Source organism: Mus pahari, chromosome 2, assembly GCF_900095145.1.
Source record: "Mus pahari chromosome 2, PAHARI_EIJ_v1.1, whole genome shotgun sequence".
In the NCBI taxonomy this organism is placed as follows: Eukaryota; Metazoa; Chordata; class Mammalia; order Rodentia; family Muridae; genus Mus; species Mus pahari.
This window is the reverse complement of record NC_034591.1, coordinates 103,703,023-103,715,126: the sequence shown is the minus strand read 5'-3', so window position 1 is coordinate 103,715,126 and position 12,104 is coordinate 103,703,023. Positions and strand designations below refer to the sequence as shown.

Genomic DNA, 12,104 nt, shown 5'->3' with positions numbered 1-12,104 from the left:
CACACACACACACACACACACACACACACACACATTTTTTAAAAATCTTTTTTAGTTCACCAGAGTCTTTCAGCTGTGTTGAAGACAAGCTCACTCCTATTTTGTTTTTTCACAGTATAAATGTCATGAAACAGCTCATTGGTTCATCTAACTTATTTGTGATGCAAGTGGAGATGGATGTATATACAGCTCTTAAAAAGGTATTGATGTATGAATATAAGAATATTACTTTACAAAAAAAAAAGAGTATTACTTCACATTGCTTCTGTGGTGAAAAGCTGGAAATACTGCTTCTGGGTGCTCAGTAAGGCAGAGGAACTATACATGCTGCTTGGCTTACACTGGCTTGTATCTGAGGAAATATATCATAAACTGAATATACCTGAGCTACCAAACACCACAGCTCAGCTTCACCCTCCTTGAATGTGCTCAAAAGCTTGTTTAGGCTACAATGCCCACATCACCTAAGCCAGGACACATCACTAAATGACATGTGACTTCAGTAGTTTGTCCAGTTGTGTCCTGACGTGAAAGTAGGTGGCCCCTGGTACATCTCTCCACTATCACAGGACTGAGAATGCTAAGTCATTCCGCCAATTCATCTCAAGCTGGGGACATCTGCCAAAACCTAAGTCTTTATTTAGATTTAGAGATTCATGACTGTCTTAGTTACTATTTTATTGTTATGAAGAAACACCATGACCAAGGCAACTTACAAAAGAATTGAATTGAAGGCTTGTATATGGTTTCAGAGTGTTAGTCCATGATCATCATGGCAGGGAACTTGATGGCAAGTAGGCATGGCACAGGAGCAGTAGCTGAGAGTTTATATCATCAGCAAGATGAAGGCAGAGTGAGCAAGAGATTGAGCCTCTCTTGGGCTTTTAAAACCTCAAATCTCGTTAGGTTTTTATGATTGTATCAATCCCTACAGAGTTCACAGTTTTGCTAAGTTAACATTTGATCATATTGTCCTTCAAAGTAATCCCAATGATAATATTATTAGGATCAACTAAAAGTACCAAAAAAAGTTACTTTGATATTCCAAATCCTTCTATTCAGTTTTCCATAAAGTATTTACAGTTGTGGTCTTTGTACTTCTATCAATAATCCTCTTAAATGATATTTGTAAAACATGCTACTGTACACCAAACTTCTATTTTGTAATCTTTCTCAAATAAACAGATGTTATCTGAATTTAAGTTTTATTTAAAAAAAAAAAAAAAACTCATCTCACCCAAATGACACCCCCTCAAAAGGACACACCTCCTAATTCTTCCCAAACAGTCCCACCCACTGAGGACCAAGCATTCAGATAAATGAACCTGCTGGGGCTGTTCTCTTTCAGACCACCACAATGCTTGCTTTTGTTTTGTTTTGTTTTGTTTTCTGGGAGGCAGGGCCTTATTCTGCATCCCACACCTACACTAACCCTCTGCCTCAGCCTCCTGTGTACTGTGATTACCCTAGTGAACACCAAACCCAGCTTTTTTCATCCTTTTGACAGATTTAGGTCTAGTTTTGTTTCACAGTTGGAAAGACATCAGCTATTACTCTGTCTGTTGGTAAGGGTTGGCATCACTACTCATGTGTACTTGAGACAGAGGCCACTGCTCTTGCCCCACTGTGTGTCATCCATAGTCTGACAACAGTCCCTGTGGGAAGTGTGTGCACTTCATGCAGTTGTGAAACTTGCAGCGAGAACCTTGCATCATAGCATTTTGGTGGTCAAGATGGGACAGAATTTGACAGTTTTCTTCAAGGAAACAGCATTTGAGCTGTCAAAAAATTGGGTGTTTTGGAGGGCATTACACGTTTACCTGTGAGCTGTACTGGCAGTCGTTCTGTCTGTTCTTGTAGCTGCTCTGATGTCCAAAGTGCTGTCCTTGGACAGTGGTCACTCTGCCAGCACAGTAACTAATAAACACTCCGTACACAATCTTTTGTAGCCTGCAAGGGAGACACTCCATGATACTTTGGTTGCCAATGTAGAAATTAAAATGCAGAGAATTAAATGACGTGTTCAGCTTCTACATGACAGCTGGAGAATTGAACATCCACGCTCATCACCGTGTGCATGCTGTCTCAATAGCGGAGTCAGAAATTCCTGTATTCACTCTTACTTTTGCAGTCTTAATAGTCTTGCGTCATATTTAGTGTGGTTGGTGTGTTAGTGATTAGAATATGTTAGTACAGAATTACCAGTGTGTTATATAAGTTAAAACTCTAGCTGTTTGATTCACCAAGGTGTGTTAGCAACAATTAATATGCACATGGAGTTTTTATAACTCTTATTTCCTGCCAAAGCTTTAATAATTATACTTTCAGGGTGGGAGAAATGACTCAGTGGTTTAAGAGTACTGTCAGTTCTTCCAAAGAACTGGCGTTCAATTCCCAGCACCCACATGCCAGCTCAAAACTGTCTGTAACTCTAGTTCCAAGGGATCTGACATATTCATACCAATGCACATAAAATAAAGTAAAATCATTTTTTAAAATAGTTATACTTTCTTATTAGGCTAGAGATTGAGCTTCGTCAGTAGAGTGCTTTCCTGGCATATACAAAGCCTTGGGTTCAGTTCCCAGCCCCAGTTAGCCCCAGTTAGGTGGTTCTCAACCTCTTTACTGCTGTGACCTTTTATACAGTTCCTCGAGTTGTGGTGACTCCAACCATAGAGTTATTTTCATTGCTGCTTTACAATTGTAATTTTGCTAATGTTAAGAACGATAATGTCAGTGTCTTTGGAGATAGTGGTTTGTTGAAGGGGTCATAACCCACAGGTTGAGAACCGCTGACTTAAAAACTGAGTATGGTGGCACAGGCCTGTAGTCCAGCGCTTCACATGTTTGTCATGTTTGTCCTCAGCTACATACTAAGTTCAATGCCAGCCTGGCTACATGAGTCCCCCATCTCAAAAAGAAAGTTCCTTTTAAAGATAGGACTATTTGAAAATACGGCCATACAGCAATGAAATCTTATAACACTTTGTTTTGTTTTGTCTTCTAACAAGTGGATGTTCCTTCAGCTGGTGCCTTCCTGGAATGGGTCTTTAAAGCAGCTTTTGACAGAAACAGATGTCTGGTTTTCAAAGTGGAAAAAAGGTACATTGAAACTTTTTTATTGATAGCCCCCCACCCCCACCCCTGTACACACACACACACACACACACACACACACACACACACACTTTCTTTTAATGATGTTTCTTACAGTCAGGCCTTGGCCTGATTTTTAGAGCTGAAAAACAGCTGAGCAAATTCCTACTTCAGCCTTTTACATCAGGAAAGTTAGTGCTGAAGAAGGAAATGTTCCTGGACTGTTACCATATTCTAACTCTCAGAACTACCGTTCTGTTTTGTCCTAAGTTCATCTTGGGAATTATGCTTGTCTGGCCAGATTAGATACCCTCTGATACGCTATGCCCCATCTCTCAGCCAGTGAACCTTGATGGGGTCTGCAGGTTACTTCTGTGCATCACTAACTGGAAAGTAGATGCAGAGGTCATGTGTGACATGCACTGCATGGTGTGTAAGGAGCCCTTCCAGGGGCTGGAGATACAGCTCAGTACAAGTTGGGACTTAGGAGTTGTATACTGCTCTTGCAGATGATGTAAGTTCAGTTCCCAGTGCCCACATCAGACAGCTCAAAACTACATGTAATCTCCATCACTGATGTAAGTTAGAAGGCTGAGTCGCTGTCCCTGTCCTGGTCATCATGTGAAGCCCTGACATAGCCTCTGGGTTCCTTGGGAAGGGATTCTAGAGACAGAGTCTCATACAAGTCACTTCCTCAAGTACACCTACCTCTCTTGCCATGCTGTCCTGTAAGAGCAGTCACAAAAATAAAAGGACAGCTGAAGTCCCAACCTAAGGACCTAATTAATACTAAAATTAATTTGAGGGATTTATCAAAGTTCCTATAAGTTTCCTCAAATCTTAGATTCATTCTAAGAGTGTTGAAATACTTGAAAATGGCTTACTTACATTCTAGCAGACTCTGTGTCTATGACTGTCCATAGAAGCATTTAGTAAAACAGCACATTTGACAAGAATGCTGTTTAATTAAAACTTTCTTAATAGACTTTGAAGGGACGACTTTCCTTGAAACTGAGCAGGGAAAACCATTTGCGCCCGTGTTCAGACATTTAAGGCTACAGTACATTATCAGTGATCTGGCTTCTGCAAGGATCATTGAGCAGGATTCTCTGGTACCTTCAGGTAAGAAAACCTGATGTGTTTTGTGATTTAAAGTCATGTTTTTCTGATTGTAGCATTTCATACTTGCATAGGGAAGAAAAGTAAAGAAACCAGGAAGTCATCTTTGATCCCTTAAGGTATGTATCTTTATGCCCAAAAGATGAACATATGAATAATCTTCCTGTGCTCACGTCTCATACTGATTTCCTTATCATATTTCAATATTAAAGTGCTTGCCACTGTATGTAACTGGCTAAGAAGCATTTTGCAATAGGATGTTTGTTTTTCTGTTCTGTATGAATCAAACTCTGCCTCAGCTGCATGCTAGGCCCTGCTGGTAAGCTGTAGTCAGCCTCAGCATGAAGCAGTTCATCTCCTACTTCTTCCCCAGTGCCGCTGTCAGGGGTATGCAACCACACACTCGGTTCTGGGTATTGTCAGGTTGGTTAACCAGTGTGCTGTTTTGGATAACAGCCTGACAAGTGAGTTTTGATGTTTTTTTAAAAATTATAGCTATAGCTTTTTCTGTTAGTTTTCCTTAAATTTGCTTAGTTTCTGGTTTTTCTTATTCTGAATTCTTAAACATGTTCGATCAAATATATCTGCTTGATATAATTCAGATTTCTTGAACAAGTACTAATTTATTTTTATAAATCTGTTGTATTTGTGACAAGTTGCATTTAGTAGTATATAAGTTCATTAGTGCATTTGCCTAGCATGTTCAAGACCCTGAGTCTTGAACAAGACTGCAAAAATGCAAAATGCAACAAAAAGAAAGGAAGAAAGAAAGCCTATAGTAGTTTTAGTGTATGGTAAACACCAGGCAGTGTTATAGATATTATGTAAATTAGATGCCACAGGACATGTGTCCTTCCAATCAAACTTTGGTTGAAACTGTCTAAAGATGTATTTAATTATGTATAGGATATGTCTGTATGCATTTGAGTGCAGGCCCTGTGTGTCCATGGATGTTGGGTTCTCTAAAAATGAAGTTACAGATGGGTGGTTAGAAGCTGTCTGATGTGGCCAGGGAACCAAACTTGGGTTCTCTGGAATACATCAGGTGCTCTTACACAGAACCAACTCCCCAGCCCCATCTTTAAGGATATAAAGTTTGGAAAAAACAGTCTGTTATGTACTTTAGGTATGTCTGGTACAAGTGGACAAGTTTTGTGTCTCTGGAAGGCAAAATTGTATTAACATCTGGAGTCTAAAGAATTTTATTTGGTATAATTTTTTTTTTAAATTCTGTCCAGATTTCAGGGTTTGTTTGTTTTTTTTTCTTGTGATTTGAAATGATATGAGAAGACTTGAAACAAATTAATTCCATCTTATAAATATAGACAATTTTCTGTGTATTCAAAAATTTTAGCTTAAATAGCAAAATATAAATTAAAATTAAATGTCACATTTTTGTGAGGAGACAGAAAGTGCTACATGGTTCACATTATAGACACAGATTGGTGTATGCTCTCAGGAGGAAACTGAAGATTAGAGATGTAAGTCACAGGCAGAGCTCCTGAATGCCACTCACAGAGCCCAGGTGGCAGGGCGGGCAGGGGCCGTCTTCATTTCAAGCACAGTTGAGGTTCATTATTTCATGAAATTAGACTTGTCGTAGGTCATCTCATCAGTCATCTTATTCCACATCTTCCCTTACTCCTTCTCCGCTTGAATCCCATCTTACCACCATGCTTTTCTAACCTTGACTTGTTTGGTTTGGTTTGGTTCGGGTTTTTTTGTTTGTTTTTTCTTTCTGGAGTCAGAGTCAACAAAATCTCTTTGTCTTCTGTACCCTCTGTGCATTTATCTAACTGTGCTGAAAGACACTCTAAAGAGAACCTTGCCTTTCACCCTGCCGACCTAGACAAGGAGGTCAAGACAGTCCCAGTGCTGACCCCCAGTGTCCTTTCTAGTACTGCTTGTGGCCTAACCCTTGGTCCTTCCTCCATATCATCGGATTTGGATGTCTGACTCACCCTCTTCCCTCCCCAGTCAGCTTATGTATATACCTGCCTTCTCATTAGTTGACCTCAGCCCTGGGAACCTTTTCTTTGCAGCCTTGGAAATGCTGTTAACCTTGTTCTGGAGACTTGCTCAACACCAGATGTCTGGTGTGGTATGGTTGTTCTCTCTCTTACCATGCAGAGTGCCACATTCCCTTGGCACAGTCCTGTCTCCTTAGCCCTCTCTCTCCTCTCCGCTGGTCTTTGGAACCTCTCCTGTCTTCTCAGCTCCTGGCAGTCTTAGGTTTCATGTAGATGCTGATAAGGGACACACAGTTGCCCTTCCACTAGGTAAAGTCCAAACCAGTGAGACCTTTTTTGTTCCACACCATTGCCTGTGCACTCCTGCTGCAGAGCTCTCTACACCCAACAGATGGTGTGTTTACCAGAAGGAAGTGTTGTGACAGAGAACTTAATAAGTGAAAAACCCATTAAGTTTCCCAGTATAGAATTTTATTAAACACTGAAAACAGCCAGGGTGGCACACTCCTTGGAGGTAAAGACAGGTCTGTGAGTTCAAGGCCAGCCTGGTATATGGTATACAGAGAGAGTTCTAGGACAGCCTGGTCTACAGAGTTAGTTCTAGGACAGAATCAAGCAAAAGAAGACAAAACAAAACTGAAAACACTGTTAGGAATGATGCTCACAATGGGAATCGGTGTGAGCTGGGAGAAGAAACTGGAAGTGCCAGCATAGGCTTCTACTTCTCTTTTGGAAAGGAGGTCATTCTTAAGTCTGAAGGAAAGCTCAAAGGCCTTTACCATGATAAAGAGCTGAGAGTCACATTGTTACAGTGTGTTTACAAAGCAAACAACCTGCTTTGTAGATTGCTTTTTTAAATATAAATTTAGAAATAAGGGCCGGATGGTGGTGGTGGTGCACACCTTTTTTTTTTTTTTTTTTTTTTTTTTTTAAAGATTTATTTATACATAAGTACACTGTAGCTGACTTCAGACACACAAGAAGAGGGCATCAGATCTCGTTATGGGTGGTTGTGAGCCACCATGTGGTTGCTGGGATTTGAACTCAGGACCTTCAGAAGAGCAGTCAGTGCTCTTACCCACTGAGCCATCTCACCAGCCCCGGTGGTGCACACCTTTAATCCCAGCACTTGGGAGGCAGAGGCAGGTGGATTTCTGAGTTCGAGGCCGGCCTGGTCTATAGAGTGAGTTCCAGGACAGCCAGGGCTACACAGAGAAACCCTGACTCAAAAGAAACCAAAAAAGAAAAAAAGAAAAGAAAAAGAAATAAGTTTTGTCAACTAGTTAACAGTTGACGTTTCTGTTTTAGAATGGCTGGCGGCAGTGTATAAACAGCAGTGGCTGGCTATGCTACGGGCTGAACAAGACAGTGAAGTGGGGTGAGTATGCTACATCATAGTACTGGTTTGGTAGTGTGGGGGCTTGAACCTTCAACTTAACGCATGCTAGGCTAACACCTCTAGCAGAGTCTCCAAGATAAATAAGTAAACCTTGCTCAGAATATTTCTATTTATTATACATTATATTTATATTGTATTTAGTGGAGCCACTTAGGAATAATAGATAACAAAATAGATAGGCAAGAGGACTAGATGGAAAAGTTGCAAAATACTGGAGAATTTTCAGAAAGCCCGTGAGCATGAACCCTGGCCTGCAGAAAGCTTTCCAGGCAGAGCCTCTGCAGACAGAAAGCTGCAGCTGCGTGCTGCCCTCAGAATTCTGCCTGTCGGCGGCCTCAGACAGGATTCTAGACAGCAGTGTTTTCACCTCATCTGATTTCCATGACTTTTTAAACTGATACTTTTAGAAGGTATGATTTTTATATTTATGCACGACAAAGCTCATTTTCATAGTGTGGTCTGTTGAAATATGAAGATTACTACATAGATTTTGAAGATATTCCATTATGCTTACAGCTGCACAAGAGAAGCTTAAGAAGAAGCTGGGTGGGTTTGCTTGTTTGTTTTCCCCACTCTCTTTTAACTCATTTTTACACACGACAGGATTCCCCAAAACTAATAGCCTGGTTGTAAGTTTCTGTCTAAACAGCAGATATATTAAAGTGTCCTAGAAATTCACAAGATATTTTTTTGTTTTGATTTTGGTTTGGTTTTTTGGGATGGGATCTCACAGCAAGGTGATGGTAACTCATGCCTTAATCCCAACACTTAGGAGGCAAAGGCAGGTGGCTCTCTGTGAGCTTGAGGCCTGCCTGGTCTATAGAATGAGTTCCAGGACAGCCAGAGCTACACAGAGAAACTCTATCTCAAGTTCCCCTGCCCACAAACAAAAAAGGGGGGGGGTGTAGACAGACAGACAGACTGGGTCTCTCTATCTAGCTCTGGCTAAAGACAGCTCTCAATTTCATAGACAAATAAAGAACCAGAAAATTAGTCAGTTATTTAGTGAAAATCAGATCTGAAGTGCTGGTATCAGGTAGTCGATGGTGACTCTGTGGCACTGAGTATTGGCTTTGAGTTTAGGATGTTCGTTGTTGAGGGTTGTTGGTTTTTTGTTTGTTTGTTTGTTTTTTGTTTTTTTCTACTTTGTCCTTTCTCACTTAGCCGAGAGACAGCTTCTATAAGTGTCTTGTTTGCTTGACGTGGGGAATATGTGTGCCAGCTGGGGCATACCCGAGGGTCAAGTACTAACCTGTCTGCAGGATATCTGTCCTAGGCCCTAGCACTACAGTAACAGTGAGAAGGGCATGCAGTTTATACTGTGTACCTGCATAGCCATGCTCTTTCCGCCCAGTGTCTGCTCCAGTTGCAGGCTGCCAGAGTGTAAGGACTTTGTCTTATGACCCTGTAAAGCCTCCTTCAAGGGCTTCTCCCAGACTGAAGAGGATTATTTTTTTAAAACAGAAATGCAGTGTGTCACTTCTGCCTGAGGGCAAAAACAGACCATACCATCTGATGTTACTGAGTCCTTCTTCCCGGGTACAGAAGCTTGATAGTGGGAGTGTCTGCCTCATTGCAGCTTTCTTTCATATGCCTGCAAAATGTCATACTAAAAAGTTGAATAGTCACAGGACATATGTGGGAACTCAGGAAAACTTGAGGAGAAACTCATGAGCAAGGCCTCTTCAGCCGCCTACCTACCCCAGCTGCCTCTAGTGCCATCTCATGATCACCTTAGCTCAGCTGACCAAATCCTGGCACATAGACTGTGCTGCATGTATTCCTTCCCCTACCAAGAACACAGTCTACCTAACCCGAGCAGGCGCCCATGAGGCACCAGTAACACCTGTCCTGCATTGGCCCAGCTCTCCTTGAGCGCATGGTACTATCTTCTCTATGCGTTTGTACCACACCTCTTCCCACAGGTCACAGCTACTGTGTCTAGATCCCATTAACCTGAGCTCTCAGCTACTAAGGCATGATTGGTTTATTACTCATTCAGTTTCTTGATTAGAAATTTTAAAGTAAGGGACCAACTGAAGGAAAGTAGAAAAAGCTATATGGATTTTTCTTATGAAATATTGGTCTTAAAGAATTACATGCCATGAAAAACAGTTTGCATTTAAAATAGGTGATATCAAGGACTTGATGCTGAGCTGGCTGTGCTGGTGTGAACCTGTGATCCTAGCACCTATGAGGCCGAAGCAGCAGGGAGTACAAGTTAGAGGCTAGCCTGGGCCACACTATGAGACCTTCCTTGTATGGGGGATGTGACACCAAACTATGTCTCATAGAAATAATAGATTTAGTAATTATACTTTTTTACTATTATATTTTCCTGGTAGACAAAATTTCTCAGATTATTTTATTCTCTCTTTTCTGGTTTGACCGTGCTTAATGGAAGTAATCTAGGAGTCAAATCAGTGAGACATTGACATTTAGGCCTGATTTAATCAGTATATTCTTTTTTCCTTTGTCAGTTCTGAGTGTGACTGCAGGGTCTGTGCTTGCGAGGTGAACCCTTATCCCAGTAAGAGTGCTCTCTAGCCAGTAGAAAAACTTTCCGTTCTTTTAAACTCAGTTTTGTTTTGTTTTTTTCAATTAGTTTTCTGCAAAAGCTCATGGTTCTTGTATCATTTTAGGCCTCAAGAAATCAATAAAGAAGAACTTGAGGGAAATAGCATGAGGTGTGGTCGAAAGCTTGCTAAAGATGGTGAGGTAGGTCCGGCTTTGGTCTGTATGTCTCAGCTCGCTAAGGAACTTCTCTTATGCTCTGTACTTTCATGTGTTTGCAATTTTTCCTAGTAATATATTAAAAAGTGGGCTCAAAACCCAATAATTATATGTTCTTTTTAAAGTAGTTAAATCACAGAGAGCAGATGCCTGGGTCTCCTGATTACTAGACTGTGCTTATGGACCAGGCACAGCTTGAGGAGACCTTATTTATCTTTTCTGCAGCTTGGTGTCCTGAACAAGGATTAGAGCCGTGCTGCTCAGTAGTTCCTCAGTCTTGCTTCAGACCTTGGGTTTAGAGTCCAGATGAGAGGCTTGAGTAGGTCCTTCTGCAGTACGAAGTTGAGATAGATTGTATTGGAGGTGTTACATGATCTAATGAGGTTCTGTTTGATAGTTACCCTAAATCAAAGCCATCTGTCCCCTTGGAATGCTCACTACACCAAAGAACTGCCTTTGTTCCTTACATGGAACAAGTGTGCAGGTGTGTAAGGGAAAGGACTGTTTACCCTGCTGTCTGCAGAGAGCCTGCTTTCTGTATTGTTTTAAAAACTGTCTGTGGTCCCTTAAATGGACTGTGCAGCCTACCTGTCATCATTTCCACCTTCTAGTTGCAGCCTAGTTTTTTACCTGCTTCTTTTTTTCCCAAATTTACCTCCACTTTGACTCTCAAAGGTTATTTCATGCTTGCCTTCAGGGTTGTAATAGGACAGAGAAGAGGTTGCCTTTTCCATCCTGCATCTTGTTGCTGCATCTATAGGGTCTGTACTTGCGAGGTGAGCCCTTAGTCACTGAGCTACACCCAGGGCCTAACAGATCACTTTATCCCAGTAAGAGAGTGCTCTCTAGCCAGTAGAAAAACTTGCCGTTCTTTTAAACTCAGTTTAAACTTTCATTCCTCAGTGGACTGCAGCTCCTTCAAAGCAGATGTGTCACCACCTGCCAGCTCTCCTATCACCATCACCCGAGGAGCTAGGTCTCCCCTGCTCATTGCTCTTGTTCACAGGCCCGGCAGCTTCAACATATGTATCACCTTCAGAAATCTCCATCTCAATGTCCTGTTTATAGCGCCCACTTCTCTTTCTCCTTCTAGCCCTCTCTTCTCACACTTGAACATGATTTCTACCACACTGAGCTGCACATCTGCTTTTCTTTTCCTCTCTCCTTTTTTGTCAGCTCACTAATTCTTCTTGACTAGTATTTTGTTCCACCTTAAAACCATTCCCTTGTGTAAGCCATTCCCTTGTGTGTATTCAATTTCCTTTTCTTTTCCAATTTGAATGCTGTCAGATTCATCATCCCAGCGCAGCAAGTCCCAATTCCTATAGACTGAATGAGTATTTCAATTAGGCTGAATGTGTTTAGAGGTCTACCTTAGTTAGGTTTTCTGTTGCTGTGATAAACACCATGACTAAAAGCAACTTGGACAGGAAAGGGTTTATTATTGTTGCAGATAATTATTGATTATAGTCCCATCACTAAAGGAAGGCAGGGCAGGAACTCAAGCAGAGCAGAAACCTGGAGGCAGGAACTGATGCAAAGACCATGGACAGGTGCTGCTTACTGGCTTACTTCCTGTCTTAGTCAGGGTTTCTATTCCTGCACAAACATCATGACCAAGAAGCAGTTGGGGAGGAAAGGGTTTAATTTGGCTTACACTTCCACATTGCTGTTCATCACTGAAGAAGTCAGGACTGGAACTCAAGCAGGTCAGGGAGCAGGAGCTGATGCAGAGGCCATGGAGGGATGTTCTTTACTGGCTTGCTTCCCCTGGCTTGCTCAGCCTG

The 12,104-nt window shown here is 41.5% G+C and overlaps 1 protein-coding gene across 1 annotated transcript in view; it reads left to right on the top strand.

Annotated features, from left to right (window-relative positions):
* Gmcl1 (germ cell-less 1, spermatogenesis associated) overlaps positions 1-12,104 on the top strand; it is a 43,349-nt gene that overhangs the window by 19,402 nt on the left and 11,843 nt on the right. The window contains exons 7-11 of the mRNA XM_021189912.1: positions 116-200; positions 3,012-3,102; positions 4,081-4,218; positions 7,494-7,563; positions 10,227-10,302. Of these exons, the coding sequence (XP_021045571.1) occupies positions 116-200; positions 3,012-3,102; positions 4,081-4,218; positions 7,494-7,563; positions 10,227-10,302 (460 nt within the window). The remainder of the gene's footprint in view (positions 1-115; positions 201-3,011; positions 3,103-4,080; positions 4,219-7,493; positions 7,564-10,226; positions 10,303-12,104) is intronic.